Source organism: Somniosus microcephalus, chromosome 19 (assembly GCF_052327205.1).
Source record: "Somniosus microcephalus isolate GS21.2 chromosome 19, FLI_Smic_1.0, whole genome shotgun sequence".
Classification (NCBI taxonomy): Eukaryota; Metazoa; Chordata; class Chondrichthyes; order Squaliformes; family Somniosidae; genus Somniosus; species Somniosus microcephalus.
In genome coordinates, this window is record NC_141005.1 from 21,700,195 (window position 1) to 21,721,970 (window position 21,776).

The 21,776-nt window shown below is 45.6% G+C and overlaps 1 protein-coding gene across 5 annotated transcripts in view; it reads left to right on the top strand.

Annotated features, from left to right (window-relative positions):
- Positions 1 to 21,776, top strand: part of coro1cb (coronin, actin binding protein, 1Cb) — a 200,612-nt gene that overhangs the window by 125,181 nt on the left and 53,655 nt on the right. For all 5 annotated transcript variants that reach the window (XM_085961354.1, XM_085961358.1, XM_085961355.1 and 2 more), the window contains one exon: positions 12,769 to 12,891. In XM_085961354.1, the coding sequence (XP_085817480.1) occupies positions 12,769 to 12,891 (123 nt within the window). The remainder of the gene's footprint in view (positions 1 to 12,768; positions 12,892 to 21,776) is intronic.

A 21,776-nucleotide genomic window follows, 5' to 3' on the forward strand; every position in this document is an offset into this window, starting at 1 on the left:
TCTCAGTGCCAGTAAATATTCAGCGCCCAATTCCCCGGGGCGCTGTTTTCGGGTAGCCAGGAGATGTCTGGCGTAGACCTCGTTAACAGGCCTCACGTATTGTTCCTTTAGTGTCGCGATAGCGGCCACGTAAGTAGTGGCGTCTCGGATGATCGAGTAGACTCGTGGCTCACCCGTGAGTTCAAGACAAGCCGTTTCGCGTCATCTGTAGTGACAGTAGTGCTGGAGGCCTCCAGGAAGGCTTCGAAACAGCTCAGCCAGTGTTCAAAGTTATTGGCTGCATCTGCTGCTTGAGGATCCAGGTCTAAACGTTCCGGCTTCAAGATTTGCTCCATGTTGAAAATTAGTCAATAAAATTGATGCGCCATCAACAATACCAAAGACTACGAAATGGACTTCTATGAAGTAGGCTTTTATTGACTAAGAACTAGAGCATGCCTCTGCTAGTGAATCCATCCTAAGAGCTCCCGGGGGAAGGGTGGTGAGTCACCTTTATACCCGGGCTTAGGGGTGGAGCCAGGGGCTGAGACATGCTTGGACTTGTACAGGGTTAACAGTGGTTTACCACACAGGCATGTACAGGTTAACAGTGGTTTACCACAGTTACGTCTCGTATGCATAATTAATTAGAAAAAATGTCCTACAGATACTCGCCCTTCCCTATCTCTCTGACCTCCTCCAGCTCTACAACCTTCCGAGATCTCTGCACTCCTCCAGTTCTGGCCTCCTGCGCGTCTCTGATTTTCTTCATCATTGGTGGCCGTGCCTTCAACAGTCGAGGCCCTAAGCTCTGGAATTCCACCCCCCCCCCCCCCCCGAAATCTCTCCGCCTCCCCTTTAAGACGCTCCTTAAAACCTACCTCTTTAACCAAGCTTTTAGTCATGTCATCTAATATCTCCTTATGTGGCTCGGTGTCAAATTTTGTTTGCTTTTGTGAAGTGCCTTGGGACAGTTTGCTACGTTAAAGGCACTATATAAATACAAGTTGTTGTCAAATCTGTTAACTGGACGTAGGTCCTGGAGGGTATTTTGTTGGACCAGTAATGAAGTGCTCAAGTTGTACTGTTTCACTTATCTTGTGAAGCCAAGATTTTGAAATTCTGAAAAATACAGCCTAAAAATCTGGGATGTAGAGTGTAATCCACGCTCTTTGTCAGATTCCTGTTGAACGTTAGGCTCAGCATGTAGCAGTATTGTCGAGGCTTATTGCCATACTGTAGTTCTGTCTTGTTACAAAATTCTTTCTTGGGGTGGGGACGAATAAGAGGCCGAGAAAAGACTCCGCCTGCCCCCAGGGCCGGAGCTGCTGACTCGGCCTGCCCCCAGGGCCGGAGCTGCTGACTCGGCCTGCCCCCAGGGCCGGAGCTGCTGACTCGGCCTGCCCCCAGGGCCGGAGCTGCTGACTCGGCCTGCCCCCAGGGCCGGAGCTGCTGACTCGGCCTGCCCCCAGGGCCGGAGCTGCTGACTCGGCCTGCCCCCAGGGCCGGAGCTGCTGACTCGGCCTGCCCCCAGGGCCGGAGCTGCTGACTCGGCCTGCCCCCAGGGCCGGAGCTGCTGACTCGGCCTGCCCCCAGGGCCGGAGCTGCTGACTCGGCCTGCCCCCAGGGCCGGAGCTGCTGACTCGGCCTGCCCCCAGGGCCGGAGCTGCTGACTCGGCCTGCCCCCAGGGCCGGAGCTGCTGACTCGGCCTGCCCCCAGGGCCGGAGCTGCTGACTCGGCCTGCCACAATCTGCTCACAGATGCATGTTTCTCCCCTGAGACATGCCGCTCGCTCCATTGTCCTTTCATATTTTTTTTCTCTCTCTTCCTGTTCCCTGGGACTTGCCTCCTTCTGTGACTAACTGATGTGAAAGGCTGCAGCCTCCACTCAAACTGCTGGCAGCAAGTTTTACCATATATGGTCATCCAGCTCCCAGTCTGTGAGGCATCCAGAATAATGTCCTCCCTTGCTCTCTGATTGGGCAGTCAGGACAAGGACTTGAGCAGTTTCAAGGCAGGAGTGCACTGTAAAGGGAAAAAGTCGGTAATGAATTGAATGTTAACCCTGTCATTGCAGCATTGCCCTGGAATTTTACGGGAGTTCCACATCGTCTTTCTTTAGCTGAACCACCACACGAAAATGCAGATTTTCCAACTTGCTCATGTTTGCGGGATAACCCCCTAGCATTGTAAAGAATTAGTGCACTTTAATATGCATTTAACTCTTTGCTTACTTACTGATATATTTTATATCCGAGACTAAATACAGGGTTTGTGATGACAAAGCTTTACAAGAGGGCAGGGGCAGAGAACAGAGGAGACTTAAACAACTGTAAGCCCCCAGGTAATTTGGCTGCACCTAGCACACTTGGCACTGGAGTTTTAATCCTCAATTCTTGGATTGGAAGGTCTAGAAATGTAAAATTTCAGTGATGTTTTTAAAAAAAACATTTCAAGTCCCCTCCCTCCTTTCTTAAAATTTTCTTCCACTCTCTCTAGGTCTGTTTGTCCCATTCTCCAGCCAAGATGGCGAGTAGATGACTTTATTCCCGGGTTTCTGCCAGTGCCACTCTGGATGTGCACAAGAACGGCTCACTGTCAGTCCTCCTGTCTCTATTCTGTGTCTCTCCCTCTCCCTATAGGAGGGGGTGGGGGAAAGAGTGCTTCCTTTGTCCTTTGCCCCAGCATTTAGTCTCTGATCAGGAACTTGCTGTGTGCGGACTATTGTGGGCGCTAACCCCTTTGTCACACTGCTGCAGGGGCTCGGAGCAAATTCACGACAGAAAAAACAAACCTTAATCAAGGCAGCCAATGTGGGCATTGTGCAATTCCAGCAGCCCATATTTGATCTGCTCTCGGATCCTGTCTGGCAGATTGCTGACGCTTGCTGTGACCACAAAGCAAATGCTGTAATGTATTTTTAGTCTCGTAGCCAGCCAATTTGTGCAGGTATTGGCTGGGAGGGAGAGAAATGTGGATGAGCTGGTGCCCTGCTGCGATGAACTTTAACCCTTCACATTCATTGCAAGGCACTAAATTGCTCGGTTAACCGGGAAACTGGAGCCTTTCTGCGATTTGCTTGCAAATATTAAACTCTGCGTTTCTGTCACAGAAAATTAAATTGTAGTTGAAGCCAAATTACAGCAAAATTAATATTTAAAAAAAAAAGCTGTAAACTAGGTGTTTTTAATTTGTTCATTTAGCAATATACGAACAAATGCATGTTTCAAAACTATTGCATACCAGTGATTAGAATTGTTAAACCCTCGTGTCTTGAGGGTTGAGTGTAACAGCACTTTGCGCCTCTGCCTGACATGATCAAACGGGCCCTTTCATCTGGAGTTGGCTTCAAAAAAATAACTGGCTTGGCATAGAGCTAAAGGAATCCTAAAAATTACAGCACTCAGACCATTTGCCCCATCACACTTGTACTGGCGCTGTGTGGATGCTGCTTTGTTACCTCTGGTCTGCAGGCTGGGTCCCTCCCTGATCACAGTTGGCAGGAAGTGAAAGTCTAAGGGCGAGTCATTCTGCGTCACAGCTTCAACCTAGGAGCGAGTTGTGTAGCCAGGCCTTTCAACAACAACAGCAACAACAACTTGTTTATATATTTCAGACGGTGGAAAAGGGTGTCTTAGGGGGGAGGTGGGGAGAAATCGAGGCGAAAGGAGATTGCGGGGCAAAGTAACTTGTAGGTTCTTGAAATAAACTCCAGCTTGTTTTCCTTTTTAATTTTCCCCCTTCCCTTATTAGCTGTTGGCTGTGGCTCAGTGATGGCACTCTTGCCTCTGAGTCAAAATCTAGGTTGCAAAATTTGAGGGGGCAGACAGGGCCTCGGTTTATCAACTCCTCCGAAAGACGGCACCTCTGATGGTGCAGCACTCCCTCAGTACTGCACTTGAGTGTCAGTTAAATTTTGTGCCCAAATTTCTGGAGAGGGAATTGAACCTGCAACTTTCTGACTGAGGCGAGAGTGCCACCGACTGAGCCAGGACTGATGCCTGCCACCTTTTGTGATCTTTGCAAAAAAATCTATGATCTTTGTAAAAAGCATTGACAGACCCTGATACTTCAGATAGATGTGCTACAAGACATCCTGTCATCCCACGGCATTCTGCTTATTGGCCCAGAGTTGGATGATTCAACAATAATAATTTTTGGGGAACTGCATAATCAGAGTGCCTTGAAAGAAAGAAAGACTTGCATTTATATAGTGCCTTTCACGACCACCGGACGTCTCCAAGCGCTTTACAGCCAATGAAGTACTTTTGGAGTGTGTAGTCACTGTTGTAATGTGGGAAACGCGGCAGCCAATTTGCGCACAGCAAGCTCCCACAAACAGCAATGTGATAATGACCAGATAATCTGTTTTTGTTCTGTGGATTGAGGGATAACTATTGCACTGAACATTCAAGCTAACCGAGTCTTTGATAAACTCATAACTAAGTCTGCTTTTATGTTGATCTTTGACTGCTGGCTCTCGTAACTAGGGTACCTTGCAGCCAGATGAAGGTAAAATTGTTGGATCGGCAGCCAGGAAGAGACCTATTTCCCTTGGTTTTGGTGCCTGCCAGTAGTCTAACTCACGCCACTAAATGCACTTCACTGGCAGCAGCTCGATTTTTCAAGCATTTTCAGAACCCCTCTTGCTGACATCATAAAGCGGTTACTTTGCTGGTTCGCAGCCCATTAATCGAAACCACTTGGCACAGGTGCATTACCCAGAATGCCCTTTGCTGCCAGTTCAGACGGAGACCAGTGGTGTGACTGGATTTTAAATTCGGGGATATGGCGTTCCTGGGCCAAGACCTGGCAGGTAGTATAGAAGGGCCTTAAGATGCTATCTCTGGATCAGGTCCTCTAGCAGTGCAGCGCAAGGGAAGGAAATATTGCGATATTTGTGATACTGTTGTGACATGTTGCTCATATCAAATCAAACAGTTTTCATTTCAAGTGATACTGTACAAAGATATGAACAAAACTGCTTTTCTGCAGAGGTGTTGATGTGGAACTATTAGACCACCAATGCGCTGTGTGGTTTGACATGTTGGCGGGGGGGGGGGGGGGTGGCAGTGATCAGCATTGATGTGACCCCACTCGAGAGTGACATTTGGATCACACATTGAAGTTTGTAGCCTGGGTCAGGGATTTTGTAGAATGGTCGAACTATCTTGTGTGTTTGGGTCCCAGTTTTCTATAAACCTACATATTATTAAATCGAGGATAAGTGACTGAGAGCGATGCAGGGAATACAGTTGATTTATAACGCACTGACCTCGGTCAGAGGCTCGAACGATCGCCTGGACTCTGAAATTGGATTACGGTTCTCGGAATTAAAAGAATACTTTCCACTGGTCTTTTGGAGAAATGGAATTCAACTGGTCCCACGATTTTCATTCCGTGTGGCAGTCATAATTAATTCACAGTCGACGGTTGCCGGGCTATTTAATCATGGAGGGGCATCACAGCTGGTCACGTCCGCACTTTCCACAGGAGTTGCTGGAAACTGATAACCCTGCTGGCTTTTTGGCTTCAGCATCTGGGAAAGTTGTAGCATCCCCATTGCTGCCACCCTAGCCTAGGTAGGTGAAATATAGTATTTTAATTTTTAGATTATACCTCCTGAGTTATGCACTTATGATTTTGTTCATTGTTCGAGCATGTCATTTGTAAAAATAAGTGTTTAATGGGATGGGAATTGGCTTTATCGTACTGGTCTTTTTGGACTTTATTTCTTTCAAGGTAAACTTAGGGAGGGAGGAAAAAACGGATGACGTGGAAATATTAAAGAATCCGGCATAAACGTTTAACCAAAATATCCAAGTACAGATGCCATGCAGCTCTAACTGAAGTAAACCGTGGCAAGTCTCGATGGTGTTGGCATTGGGGAAAGAGGATAAAGAGCCCTCGAGTTGTACAGTCATCAGTCTCGCAGGCAGCTGATCAGTGCTTGTGTAGTGCAATCAGTATTTCAAATATCACAATAGGCTGACTTAACCCTCTGGGACTGAATGTGAATTAAACCGTACCGAGGAAACAGCTGGGGATGGCGAGAGATTGATACTCCACACAAAAGTGAATTAAGTGCACCTCCTTTCAGTTCATATCATTAGTTACACTGGCCCATGGCATCCTTGGCCAATGAAGGCCCCCTAGGCTGCTGTGAATGACTCTTCATGCACAAGTCTCTGTTTCTCACTAATCCAAATCGAATGCTTTTATGGGAAGGGGTGCAGCTTTGGCCCAGAAGGAACGACTATAGTTCTTTTCAATTAGAAAACGTTCAGAGTAGCCCAAGAAATATTTGCCTTTTTTTTGCGTATCTTTTTTCCAGCCATTCTCTGGCTGCTCAATACTGTGCATCCTGCAGCTGGGAGGTTTGAAGGAACCGGCGGTGGGACAAAGGGAGTGGGCGATCACAAGATGAAGTTTTGGTCGCCTTATCTGAGGAAGGATGTTCTTGCCATGGGGAGAGTGCAGCGAAGATTCACCAGACTGATGCCTGGGATGGCAGGAATGACGTATGAGGAGAGATTGGGTCGATTAGGCTTATATTCGCTGGAGTTTAGAAGAATGAGAGGGGATCTCATTGAAACTTATAAAATTCTAACAGGACTAGACAGACTAGATGCAGGAAGGATGTTCCCGATGGTGGGGGAGTCCAGAACTGGGGGTCACAGTCTAAGGATAAGGGGTAAGCCATTTAGGACTGAGATGAGGAGGAATTTCTTCACCCAGAGTGGTGAACCTGTGGAATTCTCTACCACAAAAGGCAGTTGAGGCCAATTCATTAAATATATTCAAGAAGGAGTTGGATATATTTCTTAAGGCTAAAGGGATAGGGGGAGAAAGCAGGGACAGGGTACTGAATTTGGATGATCAGCCATGATCTCATTAAATGGCGGAACAGGCTCGAGGGGCCGAATGGCCTACTCCTGCTCCTATCTTCTATGTTTCTATGCCACAGTTGAAGGAATACAGAGTTCCTGGAGGGTAGCTCGGCTGGAGGAATTTACACTGATGGGGCAGAGCGAGGCCATGAAGGGTTTTTAATACATGGGTGAGAAATTTAAATTGGAAGCATTGTGAGGTACGCAGTCAATGTAGGTCGAAGAACACAGGTGATGGGTGAACAAGACTTGATGTGGGATTGGATACGTGCAGCTGAGCTTTGTGGAGGTTGGGAGGCCGACCAGGAGAGTTAGCGAAGGGAAAAGTCCAGCCAGGGTTCCCATTTCTGATCGCTTATCCTGTTCTTCTATTTGGTAGTGGATGTGTTTACCTCTGAGGACAGAACCAGACTTAATGACTCCCACCTCCCCTGTCAGTGATCCACCAGCTCGCCAGTGCTCACTATCTAGTCTTGCACGTGAAGATTGGCATCTTGTGTGAGGTATGGAGGGTTGCGAGTACTTGTGGAAACCGAGATTAGGCCGCCATCTTCAGGAGTTGAGAACTTCTGATTGAAGATGACGCAATTAAAAACAGGAAGCCTTTAATGTTTTATTTTGAACTACTTGCATTGCTTTTCTTTCCTCCTATGTGTGTGTTTTTTCCCAGTTAAAAGTTTCCTCATCTTGTGCATTCTATGATTTTCCCTTCCCTCCCCCCGGTCAAATTTAAACAAAGTAATTGGATGACTTCAACAAAAATCCATACACTTGATTTTGATCACATCTGTGAGCAATTAGTTCTCACTTTTTAAACTTTATATAGCTAGCATGCATTTTATCCAGCTCACAACACTTTTTTCACAGGGTAAGAAGGGGCAAGCGACAGAAATTATAATAATTTGGTTGCTGATTATTAAAATACATTTGCCAGTACTTTACCAACACGGGGAGTCAAATGTTTTTTCTTTTGTGTACAGCCCCTTGAATTAACCTGCCTGAAGAAGGTGGGGGGGCTGCTGGCTGCAGTTTACCATTGTCCCCAGCAATCAGTTTCCTTTTACTGTTCCTCCAGGATTGGCTGCGAACATTGCAACCAGCTGAGCTATTTGACTGATAGTCACTTGTCATGGTTATGAGCATTAAATGGCTCCAATTATCAGCTGTTACATTTCAAAATGATGGCTTTTGTCTGGTTTACTGGCCATCTGGTGCCTAATGCAGGAGGAGTAGAGAATGGGGAGTGGAAGCGGGCAAGGTGGGTTTGTGGCACACACTCCGTGGTTCCAGCCTTGGCTTATGTCTCCTCCGAGCCATCGCCACCTGCCCCCTCCAGTCTCACCTCCAACAATAAGTGCGAGGACTTCATGGAGTTGTCACTAAGATTTGAGACCATGTGTTAAACAACCTCTGCTGCTTTTACCCCTCCCCCCCCCCCTCGCGAACATACGTATTTTTCTAACATCCCTTCTATCTCCCCTCATTCCAGCTTCGAGCTCATCTTGTGCATGAGACCCACCTACTGCTCCCTAGATCTTATTCCCACTAAACTGCTGACCACTCAATTTTCCTTCCTAGCCCCCTTGCTGGCTGACATTGTAAATGATTTTCTCTCCTCGAGTACTCTCTCTCTCTCTCTCTCTCTCTCTCTCTCTCTCTCTCTCTCTCAAAACCACCATCGCACACTCGACCCTTTATCTATAACTACCACCTATCTCCAACCTCCCTTTCCTCTCAAATCTTTGAATGTTTTGCCTTTCAAACTCGTGCCCGTCTTTCACACAACTCCAAGTCAAATCCCCCCAACCAGGTTTCCAACCCTGTCGCAACATTGAAACAGCCTTAATCAAAGTCATAAATGACATCATCTGTGACTGACTGTGGTGCATTTTCCCTCCATGTCATCCTCAACCTCACTGCAGCCTTTGAGGCCAACACAACAACCTCCTCCTTTGCCTCTCTTGTCCAGCTCAGTGGAACTACCCTCGTTTGGTTGCCCTCTTACCTATCCAGTTGTAGCCAGCAAAGGCTTTTCCTCCCCGAGCTGTTGCCTCCGAACTCCTTCAAGGATCTATCCTTGGCCGCCTCCTCTTCCTCACCTACATGCTACCCAACAAAACGGAAACACGGCAACCAATTTGCTCATAGTGGGGACCCACAAACAGATATGAGATGACCAGATTTTCTGTTTTTGTGGTGCTATGTTGAAGAATAAATATTGGCAGGGCACCAGGAGCAATGTTCCCTTTAAGCTGCGTGGCCGTGCAGCTCCCGCGCAGCCGGCTCACCGGCTTTTAAGTAGGAAAACCGCGCATGTGGTATTTGAAGGGGTCGCACACCCAAATGAAATTAAAGGGATCATTGACCAGGAGAACACTCCTGCTCCTCATCAAATAGAGGCCCTCTGTTTAATTCCCATCCGAAAGACAGCACCTCCGACAATGCAGCACTCCCTCAGTACTACACTAGATTATATGCTCAAATCAGCGAGTGGGGCTTGAACCCATGTCCTTCTGACTCCGAGTACTACCTCATGCTGTGGAATTTTCTCCCTAAACTCCTGCACCTCTTCAATTCCCTATCTCCTCCTTTAAGACCCTCCTTAAAATCCACTTCCCCATCTAATGTCTTCCTCTTTGGCTCAATGTTCATTGCCTGATTACACTGCTGAAGTGCCTTGGGGTGTTTTTCTAATTTAACCGCACTATAAACCCAAATTGTAGAGAATTTGCTTCCATTTTTGGAAGACAAAAGCTAAAGAATGTTGCAGGTCTATTAAGCCTAGTTAAACTGCCTATAATTGTTCCAGATGAAAGTACACCATTTGCAAACACTGTCAACAAAAGGAGCCACAAGTCTGCTCTACTGTAATATAAAAGCACCTTTAGAGAGGTTGATGCTTACAGCAGTAATCGAAGCAAATTCATTTACAGGTAGTATTGTTTTTAAAAAGTGGGACTTATTTAAGTGGTGTTTCATTGCCAAGGTATTGATCATCATGGACTCCTCACCTCCTGACCTTGTGTTCCTAATTTGGTGCTGTCTGCTGTATTTTGTTACTTCCTGCTATTGCCTGTACTGTTTGTATTCTCTGTTAACCTCTTTAATACTTTTGGGTAGAGTGGGGCTGTTTTCAGTCCCTTCTGGACTTGTGTCCCATATCTGCAAAAATTGAGAATATGTTGCTTTACACGAGATGCTGCAGCTGTTGCATTGACTGGACAAACCTTCGTCATAATGAGCCTTGGATATTATTTTCAGGTTGCAGGTTTTTAAACCTGATTTGTACACCAGATTTTGCAGGGCATTGTAATTGCTAACTTGAAGTGGACAAGGATGTAATCCAATCTCGAGATTAAGAGGAATATAAACTGAGTTTTGCTCTTGAGTTATGACATCAGCGTCCCCTTCAATTGGATTACTGCGTTATAATTCAGATCCCAGGTAATATGACGCTTTTAATGGTGTCATGTGTACCCAGAGATTAGATTACTGCCTCAATCATTTCCTCCTCCTGTCAGACATTTTTAATGGGTTTAACTATTTTCTCGTGTTCTGCATTTCTGTGGTAAACTGAGTAGTACAGTACAGTGAAGTGTTAAACCTGTCTGTGGTATGACTTGCAGTAGCAGTTTACTGCAAGAAATACTTGTCTATTGAAAAACCTGCCGGGTTGAGCAGCAGTGACGGAAGCCTGGGCGAGGCCACCTTTTCAGTGTGGGAGAGAGTGTGGTTTAGAAGAAAGGGGATGTCTGTGTTGAGCCAGCACCTTGCAGGGAAGAGAGGAGTGGCACTGCCTATAACCTAGAGGTTACAGCTCGTGTTTCCTGGCCAGCTGGCGACAGATTTGAATCCATAGGCAGGATCATTTCATGAGGCCAGCTGTTGCATTTTCTCTACTCCTGTGTGGACTGTGGACACACAATTGTCGAATCTCAATCGATAAAGAAGCTTTTGAGAAATGCTTAGTATTTTCAAAAGGCTTCACATGTCGTTTGACACTGCAGTGTTCCTTCAGCTTGGGTGATCCAAAAAAAGGAATAGTTCCCTATCATGTGTTTAAAAAGCCATGAACTTTTTTTATGTCGACTTATAAATTTTGCTCGCTAAATGACATTGTTTTAATTTTCGCACACTAATGCTGGCCTCATTAAAACAGTGACGATCTCTCTTGATAAAAGTCCAGACCACTGGAATAGCTGGGCGCCTGTAAAAGACAATGTGTTGGCAAGGAGTCATGAACTTCCTTCTGGCTCACTGTTATTGCCGGAGTTCTGTGAACCAGAGCTTCTCGCAAAAAATGCGTTTAAAAGTGACACTTAGTGCTCTGAATAACATGCCATCACTCTTGAGGTGAAGAATGTACATTGAACAAAATCACACAATTTATAACTGATTCCTTCTGCAGGAGGTTCACCTTAACCACAAAAATGTTGCCTCCGGATTGGCACTTAGCTGGTCTGTGAATTGTTAACCTGTTGCAGGATTCCTTTTCATACTCCAGGTGGAACAATCTGTAAAGCACAGTGGCTTTCTAAACCCCACAGTACAAATCAGTACCATTAACTTGCCAACTGCCGCATTTTATTTCTGACAAACTCCCCCCTGCCCTCGATCCAAAATGTACTGATTTTTACTATGTCTTTAAACTCAAGTCACTGAAGCAGGATTTCCAACCCAAAATCTGTCTGCTCTTCAGTTCCTGTTCTGATGTGGGCTCTATTGTGTAATTGGCACTTACCCGGTCAACCATCTTCAATGCTTCTGTATTGAAGTGTGGCTCACTAACTTTGGGCTGCGATCCCACTCTGTGCTGCCATCAGATGCTTCCCTCAAAGAAGGGGGGAGGGTGGGAGGGAAGAGAGAGAGGCGGTGGAGAGTGGAGGAGCAGGGAATCCAAGTAGGACTGCGTTCGTGAACCTCCTGACTGCTAGTTCAAAGTGCCTGGTAGGAAGTTAGTTGGAGTTGGTGCATGGTCTGGAGCCAAATGGTGAGGAGAGGGGGGAGATTGGGAAGGCAAGCGCAAGAAGGAAGAAGAATGAAGGAAGTTCGCTCGTGTGACTGCTCAGTTTTAAGATTTTCCCAAAAGTGTGAGTGTCTAGTGCAGTAATGGCTTGAGAACCTGTGCCATTTCCTGTTTCTCACAGGCATTCTCTTAAGTGCAGCATTTGACTTGCACCCTTCTAAGTTGGAAATACTAGTGCTGCCACTCCCTGTGCTGCTGGCCTATGTAAACACTAACACAGGCACAGCCGCCCATTTTGCGTGATGAATCCCAAACGCAGTATGCATATATGGGTCAGGACTTGCCTACAACAAGCTAGGTAGTATCTGTAGCAGTTTATTATAAAGAGAAAATTGGGGACTCGAATTTGCTAAAGTCAGAACTTTGCCAGGCATTTGCTAATGTCAGGTTCACTTGCGCATTGTGTGAGATATTTGTATTTCTGCCTGGAGTTGAATGAATAACTGTGCTTACCAAGGTGAAGAATTTCACTCGCTGTCGATTGAGGTGTGATACAGGCCAGATGCAGAGCCATACTTCCTGTACTCTGCCCCACTGATGTACTGAAACAGCAACATCACAAGAGCATCCCCTGCTGCCACTTCTCATACTAATCATTGTAGTATGTCTGACATGACCAGTTTAGTGCTAAATTTTGATTAGTTCTGCACGGGCGGTTTTCAACTGAGTAACTACGTAGAGATTTTCCTCGACTCCTTTCACGTGGCAATAATGACCAGCATTCGGGTGGGGTGGGGCAGGAATTAGTTCCCACCATCTGGACTGAATTTGTCATCAGACCCTAGAGATGTATGATGTGCTTGGAGCTTATGAGAATTGTTAGTCCTGGCATTTCGAACAATATGTTGACATGTGTCATTCTCTGTTCACAGACAGGCCGAATCGACAAGGCATATCCAACAGTTTGTGGGCACACAGGACCAGTGCTGGACATTGAGTGGTGTCCGCATGATGACCATATTATCGCCAGTGGTTCAGAGGATTGCACAGTCATGGTAAGTTTGACTGTACCTGTGCTTTATTTTCAAAAGACTGCTAGAGAAGAGTATGGAATGAGCGGGCTATTTAGCCTCGTGGGCTCATTCCTCTACAGATAGTGGATTGTGTTTAATGCCTTTGAGGGTGATAACCACAAGGTTTAAAAACTTCCAAGATCAAAGTCTGAACTTTCTTCTTGATCCAAAAGATAATTGAACAAATTACCTTTTAAGAAAGCTTAATTCTTGTAATGTAAAGTTTATTGATATTGAGCTATGTGATCATGTGTTAAATGTAAGAGAAATAGACGGGGATAGTTCAGGGATCTGGGCCAGCCACACACCTGGTCCAGGGAATGGCCGATGGACTTGATGCAAGGCAATACACAGTCAGAAAACCTGAACCTACATGGAGTTCTGGGTAATAAAGGTGGAAATGGACTCTGGTGTGATCGTTAATCCACTAAAAGTTTCCAGTCAATGTGCAGCTGTTATCAAAGCCAATCAACATAGTAGAATGCTTATTGAGGCTACTTTGCAAGTCTCGCAAGTCGTTTCAGCTACACCAGGAGAGTTTAAATTTGGAAACTGCATACAGCTCGGGCACCCCACTGACCAAGATACTTCTGCATGAGACCAGCTTAAAAGGAGTAACCGAGAGCACTATTCTGTGGATTGTGGGTCTGTATGCACAATACTAAAGGTGTTCTGAGAGATGAGCTACTTCCACTTGTTATCCTGTGACCATGCAAAGCACTTGGGCAATATGACATCCAAGTCAGGTGTGGTGAAGAACTCCCTGTAAATTGTCCTGATACTTGAAAGCTAAAGCTATTTTTAAGTTCACACATGATGTATTATTATTTCTTTCCTGATCAGTATTGAATTGCTTTTCAAATTGCTATGTGGTTTTCAGTTTTGGGCCACATTGCATTTTCAAAATCAAGTTCTGTTTTTAAAATACACAATATTACTATATTAAAGGATGTGTAAATCTCAGTATCTTTTATATCAAGTTCTGCAGATGAAGGTAAGCTGATGTTTTCTATTTTTAGCTTGTTTTCTGGGGCACCACTTAAGATGCTGTCAGTCTTACCTGTGTCTAAAAGCAGAATTTCACTGAATAAGTGAGTTTGGGTTGCTGAATGAAAATGCCTTTCAACAAAATGCCCTTGTGAACTATACAAACATGCACATGCTGGCTGGCCAGTGAAGGACCTGCCCAATGCTCTGGTCTCAACACTTACCTGCTGGAGATTTAGGTTTGAAACTTCAGCTATCTAGGAGAGATGAAAATTGGGCAGTTTGAATTTGGTATTCTTTTACTGAACAACAGCAACTTGCATTTTATATAGCACGTAGGGAAATGTCCCCAGGCACGTCACAGAACCATAATCAAACAAAAATTGACACTGAGCCAAAGGAGGAGATATTGGCGGATGTGATGTTCCCGTAATGCGTTTCGTTGGTGAGGAATGGAACACTTCGACTCTTGAAACACCAGTGTTAAATAGACCTGCCAGACGTATGGATTTAATGCAGGGTGAATGTCTCTTTATTCAAGCCTCCAAGGAGCAACTTTCTAAACAAATGATTTGCACACCCTACCCACCCCACCTTTATTGCTTTCTCTCTCCTGTTGGTTTTTCTCTTCCCACATCACTACTGTCTCCTGCGTGCGTGCGCGTGCGCCAAACTACCAGGACTAGGAATTCTTGAAACTATTTTCAGTGAGATTATTAGTTCGAAAGAACAACAACTTGTATTTATAGAGCACCTTTTAGTGAAATGTCCCAAGGCGCCACTTAGGAGCAATTATCAAACACAATTTGACACCGAGCCACATGAGATATTAGGGCAGGGCTTGGTCACAGTGATCGGTTTTAAGGAGCGTCTTAAAGAAGGAAGGAGAGGCAGAGATGTTTAGGGAGGGAATTCCAGAGCTTGGGGCCTGGGCATCTGAAGGAACGGCCACCAATGGTTGAGCGATTAAAATCAGGGATGTTCAAGAGGCCAGAATTAGAGGAGTGCAGTTTTCTCCTGGGGGGGAGGGGGCGGTTGTGGGGCTGAAGGAGAATACAGAGATGGGGAGGGGCGAGGCCATGGAGGGATTTGAAAACAAATGAGAATTTTTAAATCAAGGTGGTGCTTAACAGGGAGCCAATGTAGGTCAGCGAGCACAGTGGCGATGGAGTGAACGGGACTTGGTGGGAGTTAGGACACAGGCAGCAGAGTTTTGGATGACCAAGTTTACGGAGGGTAGAATGTGGGAGGCCAGCCAGGAGTGCCTTGGAATAGTCAAGTCTAGAGGTAACACTGGTATGGATGAGGGTTTCAGCAGCAAATGAGCTGGGGCAGAGACGGAGTCGTGCGATGTTAGGCGGTCTTGGTGATGACGCGGATCTGTGGTCGGAAGCTCATTTCAGGGTCAAATATGACGCCAAGGTTGCGAAAGCAAGCAGCAGTTCTGGCTGTGGGCCAATGCCCACGTGGCGCTGTATTGTGACCTGCCTAATTTCACATAGGGCTGGGGTATATACAAGTGTTTTGGCTTTAAGGGCCTCAAGTATAGTTTGCATCCTTATTCCCATTAATTTGCGCCCGTCTTGCTGCTAACTACCGATCTTGGTGTTCTGATTGAAGATTTATCCACTTATGAGATTCATGACTAATTTATTCACTGATGAGGTAACAAGACTGAGAACAGCACTGTCCAAATCTCCAGACCCACAAAATTCAAACTGGAAATGCTAACAAAAGACTGAGTTGCCTGTGTTTTATAGGTCACAGTTTGGATTCTGACACGGGACACATTTTATAACCATCAGGGAGAGGACACTTGCATCCCATCAACCCTGGTTTGATTTCCTCCCCTCTGCATTCCAGAGTGAAATGACTTTTTTTCTGATTGTGCTCAATATTCCCCTGACTAAGGAAGGTTTGTATTTACTGGAATATATCTGTTTGATTTTTTAATTCACTGCACCACCCCATCGTTGGGCTCCTGTGCTTTAGTTTGTCCAGCAATCATGAGATCTTAATTTGCCCACCAAAAAGAGATCAACTGATCACTCATCTGTGTTTGTGGGATCTTGCTGTACAGAAAACTGCAACCACCTTTGTCTACACAACAATCATTCCAGTTTGAATTAATTTGTTATGCGAAGATGTCTTACAAATGAGGTTTTTTTAAAACATTGTTTTGAGGTGAATAAATTTGGTACAGGAAAAGCAATAGGAACTTCATCCGTAACTGCTTTACCATGAAATGGAAAACCCGTTGTGCTTTTAGACAACGCCTCACTCTTGAGGGAATTTCTTGTACATTATCTGTTGCAGGAAAAAGCACATAAGCGGCCTCGAACACTCGAGCGGTGTCACTAGGATTTCGGATTGAGATTCTGAACGGTGACCATGTGCAACTCTTTGTATTTTGCCCACTTGAAATTTGAAAAAAATCCTTGCACTGTAACTATCGATTCTGTTCTTCCAATTCTGGGAGTGTTGTGAGGCTGTGGAATTCACTCCTAGGGTTAGTGGTTGAGGCAGATCAAATCAGATTGAAATAGGTGGATAAAGGAAAAGAGGTTGAAGGGATATGGGAACAGGGTGGGTAAATGTGATTAGAACTATTTCCTTGTGTGGAGGGTAGGTGGCCTGTTTCCGTGTTGTAGCTTCAATGTGTGTATAATAGACTTTAATGTGCCAATATCAACCTTGTGCAATGCTCTTAATTCATCATTTCATTTCGTCCCATCATATCACCACCAGCACTTCACCTTGATATCCTCCAGTGCAAAATGCTCTTTTTAGATACAACCCCACCTTGGAAGGAAAAAAAATCTCTTCCTGTACTAAATGGTTTTCAATTTGGATGTAGAATGAAAATTTCACCCAGCCATCAATGCACTTTACTGGCATCCTCACGACTAAAGTTGGCTGGTGCAGGAAGTCACTGAACAGTAGTGTTGCAGTGTGTGCCGTGTTGTAAGTGCACCTGGTGTCTGTCTGTAATTAAACTAATTTGCATTTGTAAATAGTAATCAACTGCTAATTAGACCTGTCTTTTCCCAGTTGCTACAACAAATATTCCGTGCAAATTTCATAATGATTTTGTTTTTAAAACCAATGCTGCAATCTTCCATCTCCCAGGTTCTCTTGTGCTGTGCCTACATAAAGGTAACAAAAATGGCAATTGATTCCTGTGGCATACATGTTAAAGGGGGTGATGACCTGATGATGCAGTGGGTTGGTGCATCAGTGTACTGTTTAAAGTGACGACCCCCTTTTTGTCTACTTGTTTTTTTTCCTCTTCTCTCTTTCTCCCCCCCCCCCCCCCCCCCAAAAAAAAAAAACCCACCACTGTCCAATGCTATACGTTACTGTTTCCCACAATAGGGAGGGTACTTCCACAGGCAGAGACTGAAAACCGTTTCCTCCATGTTGTGGCTGTGTACTTAAATTGCATTTACATTCCCTTAAACCTCTACCTCCCCCTCCTCCTTAAAACCTACCTCTTTGACCAACCTGTTCTAATATCTCCTTATGTGGCTCGGTGTTAAATTTTGTTTGGTAACGCTCCTGTGAAGCACCTTGGAACATTTTACTACGTTAAAGGTGCTATAGAAATGCAAGTTGTTATATTGCAGCTCAAGCCTTAGGAGAGCAAATTGACACAGTTTTGTAATGTGCAGCCGGTCTTTCTAAAAACTATAGCTGCCTTGTATGCGGGGCCTAAGGTCCTCTCTACACACACTGAGGTCGTGCACCGGACATCTCCATTATCTCCGTAGTGACTTGACGTCACTACAAAAACATTTATGTCTAACATCGCCACCAAAATGTGCTGCTAGTCCTACATCAGTGTGCCGACTAGGCCCAGGAAATCTGGCGGCAGGCAGGAAACCCAATGGAAAATGGGTCGTCCTCGCTGCCAGATTAAGAAAACCAGATCATTTTAGAAACATGCCTGCCCTCTTGGTGCATAGTACGGGAGATTTAGATGAATGGAATAAAATATTCGAAACAGAAAATTGGCAGGTCACCTACCGTTGAACCTAAGCCCCATGAGTGGAAAGGGCAGTGTGGCACATGCTGTGCACTGAGTGATGCTGTGTTGGTTTCTGCAGTTGATTGTGCTCTATTTGGAGAATTGTTAATCCTGGCAGTGCTGCTGAGTGGAGGCCAGGAGCTTCTCCACAGCAAACCAATTCAAACTTGTTGATGGAGAAACTGAAAACATTAGCCATATGGCTCTGTGTCAACCAGTAATGTCTGGGTAACTTTTTATTCTCCCTTTCCAGAATGAATTTGAATCTGGGTTGCAGAAGTTGAGTAGTTATACTGAGGAGGAGGGAACAAATCAATTCCAGACCGTCAGATTTGGACTAGATCACCGAGGGCTGTTGCTACTGTGATTGGCTATGACACAGTTATATTGCAGCTCAAGTCTTAGCAGAGCAAATTGACTTGAGCTTTGTAATGTGCAGCTGGTCTTTCTAAAAACTAACTGCCTTGTATATGGGGCCTAAGATTCTGTCTACACACGCTGAGGTTGTGCACTGCTGTGGTCATAGCAGAACATTTTGCTGGTGATATCATGCATGGACGTCTCCATTATTTCCGTAATGACATCATGACGTCACTACAGAAACATTTGGCTATGAAATTCCTCCTTTTCCCTTTTTCCACTCCACTTGTTATGCTCAAAAGGTTCATCAGAGAATTGCATCTCCGGTAATACCACAATCGATGCGATTCATTCTAAGAACTTCTGAAGGGTGTTTAGTTATAGGACGGAAATTTCCAATCAGAGACTTTTTGAACCCTGCCAGTGATGTGCTATTGCGGGACCACTGGTGTGGTGATGTGTGCACCACCATGTTTAATTCAGTTTGGTGCCAATAACTTCACTGCAGGCATTAAAATCTGATGTACGCGCAGCGTTCAGTGAATGGGCCACATGAGAGAAGCAGGGGATTTTAACAATCTACTGTTGCACTGAAGTGAGAAGCCAACATCAAACACTTGACTTGTTTTTCATCCAGACTTGTGTTCCATTTATCTCGCCATCTAGCCTAAATTGGATGTCCAAGCCATGTACTAATCTGTGGTTAGCAGATTCTGTTTTCCTTTGATGAATTTCTCTCTGTGCCACACATACACCGTGGCGAGAGGATGAATAGATAATCAGCTTCCAGGCCTCTAGCAGTTTCCTTTGAGTTCAGGACTGTCGATCCTGTGTTCCATCGTACTCTTCTGTAACTGTAACTACACATTGGGATTGCATGTCACAAGCTCTTGCCCCACCTCTAGCTTCACTGCTTTTCCTCCAGTTGGCGTTGGTGCCAAGTACTTGCTGAAGCTTCTAAAGGGGCTTGACAAGGTAGATGCAGAGATGTTTCCCCTCGTGGGGGAATCTAGAACTAGGGGGCATAATTTCAGAATAAGGGGGCACCCTTTTAAATTGGGAATTAGGAGGAATTTCTTCTCTGAGGGTCGTGAATCTTTGGAATTCTCTGCCCCAGGGAGCTGTGGAGGCTGGGTCATTGAATATATTTAAGGTGGAGATAGTCAGATTTTTGAACAATAAGGGAGTCGAGGGTTATGGGGAGCGGGCAGGGAAGTGGAGTTGAGGCCACGATCAGATCAGCCATTAGTACGATAGCAAAATACTGCAGATGCTGGAAATCCGAAATAACAACAGAAAATGCTGGAAAAACTCAGCAGGCCAGGCAACATCCGTGGAGAGAAATTGGAGTCGACGTTTCGGGTCTAACCCTTTTTCAAAACTGGAAAGGAAATGAAATAGATCGAAAGGCAGGGCTGGGAGAGAACAAAAGAAGTGAAGAGACATTAAGAGGTATTCAAAACGAGACGAGATGGTGATCGGACTAGTGGAGACAAAAGACGGCTCAGATTAGGTGTGAAATGTTCTGGCAGAATGAGACACAGCTGGCATGTGGGAGAGAAAAAAAGGAAAGGGGGGGGGGGGGGGGGAAGGGAAAAGCCAAAACAAAGGGGTAGATAAAAAATATAAGTAAAAATGTAATAGGGGCCGAGGTTATGATCTGAAATTGTTGAACTCGATATTGAATCCTCAACCGAGGATTCCCCTCTACCGTGATTGACATGGCCCTCTACCGTGGTTGATGCGGCCCTCGACCGTGTCCGTTCTATCTCCTGCACTTCTGCCCTCACCCCTGCCCCTCCCCCCGGAACCACGATAGGGTTCCCCTTGTCCTCACCTTTCACCCCACCAGCCTCCACGTTCAACGGATCATCCTCCGCCATTTCCACTACCTCCAAAGTGATCCCACCACCAAATGCATCTTCCCCTCCCCTCCCCTTTCAGCATTCCGTAGGGACCGCTCCCTCCGAGACACCCTAGTCCACTCTATCACCCCCAGCACTCCTTCCCCTTCGCCTGGCACCTTCCCGTGCAAGCGCAGGAGATGTAACACCTGCCCCTATACCTTCCCACTGTCCAGGACCCCAAACACCCCTTCCAGGTGAAACAGCGATTTACTTGTACTTCTTGCAATCTAGTATACTGTATTCGCTGCTCACGATGCGGTCTCCTCTACAATGGGGAGACCAAATGCAGATTGGGTGACCGCTTTGCGGAACACCTCCGTTCAGTCCGTAAGGGTGACCCCGAGCTTCCGGTCGCCTGCCATTTTAATTCACCGCTCCATTCCCACTTGGACCTCACCGTCCTTGGCCTCTTGCATTGTTCCACGGAAGCTCAACGTAAACTGGAGCAACAGCACCTCATCTTCCGATTAGGCACTTTGCAGCCTTCCGGACTCGATATCGAGTTCAACAATTTCAGATCATAACCTCGGTCCCTATTACATTTTTACTTATTTTTTATCCACCCCTTTGTTTTGGCTTTTCCCTTTCTCCCCCCCCGCCCCCCCCTTTCCTTTTTCTTCTCTCTCCCACGTGGCAGCTGTCTCTCATTCTGCCAGAACATTTCACACCTAATCTAGAGTCGTCTTTTGTCTCCACTAGTCCTATCACCATCTCGTCTCGTTTTGAATACCTCTTAATGTCTCTTCACTTCTTTTGTCCTGTCCTAGCCCTGCCTTTCGATCTATTTCATTTCCTTTCCAGTTTTGAAAAAGGATTAGACCCGAAACGCTGATTCCAATTTCTCTCCACGGATGTTGCCTGGCCTGCTGAGTTTTTCCAGCATTTTCTGTTGTTCTATCAGATCAGCCATGACAGGCTCGAGGGGCCAAATGACCGACTCCTGCTCCTACGTCTTATGTTCTTATGATGTACATATGCCGGTGTTGATTGTCGTCTTGCCTTGCTGAACTAGGCGTTGAAGTAGCATAGGAGCTTCAACTGGCTGTTTATTGCGAAGGATAAATCAGCAAGTATCGCACTGTGACTAAACGTATCATTCTCTTCCCACAGAATGTTTCACAGTCACAAGACACACTGCCTTGTGGCCTGGCCAAGACCTGGCACAACATATTGCTGCCATGACTGGCAAATTTAAATGACAAGGGCCTCTGGGAGTCTATCCTGTGCACTTCTTGCCTCCCCTCAAAAAAAAAAAAAAAAAATTCTTGATGCTCCTGATACCTTTCTTGGGGTTGAGCATGACCACATTCCATCCTGCCTAGCCATTTGGGTCATTTCCTAGCTTGTACTTATTTCCACTTTACTTGAGCTCACTCCGACTCTCGCACGATCCACCATTAGCTATTTTAAGTTCTGCCTCGTGCTAGCTTTTCTTGCCCACAGATACTGAGCAGAGCAGTTTGCTGTCGGACTCCTCGATTGTGGTGAGCTAGAATCTGTTTCCCATTGTGTTAGCAGCCGGTTTCATCACTGGTTGGGAATTCCAGTGCTTTAAACACTAGCACATGTTTATAGTTTGATGTGTG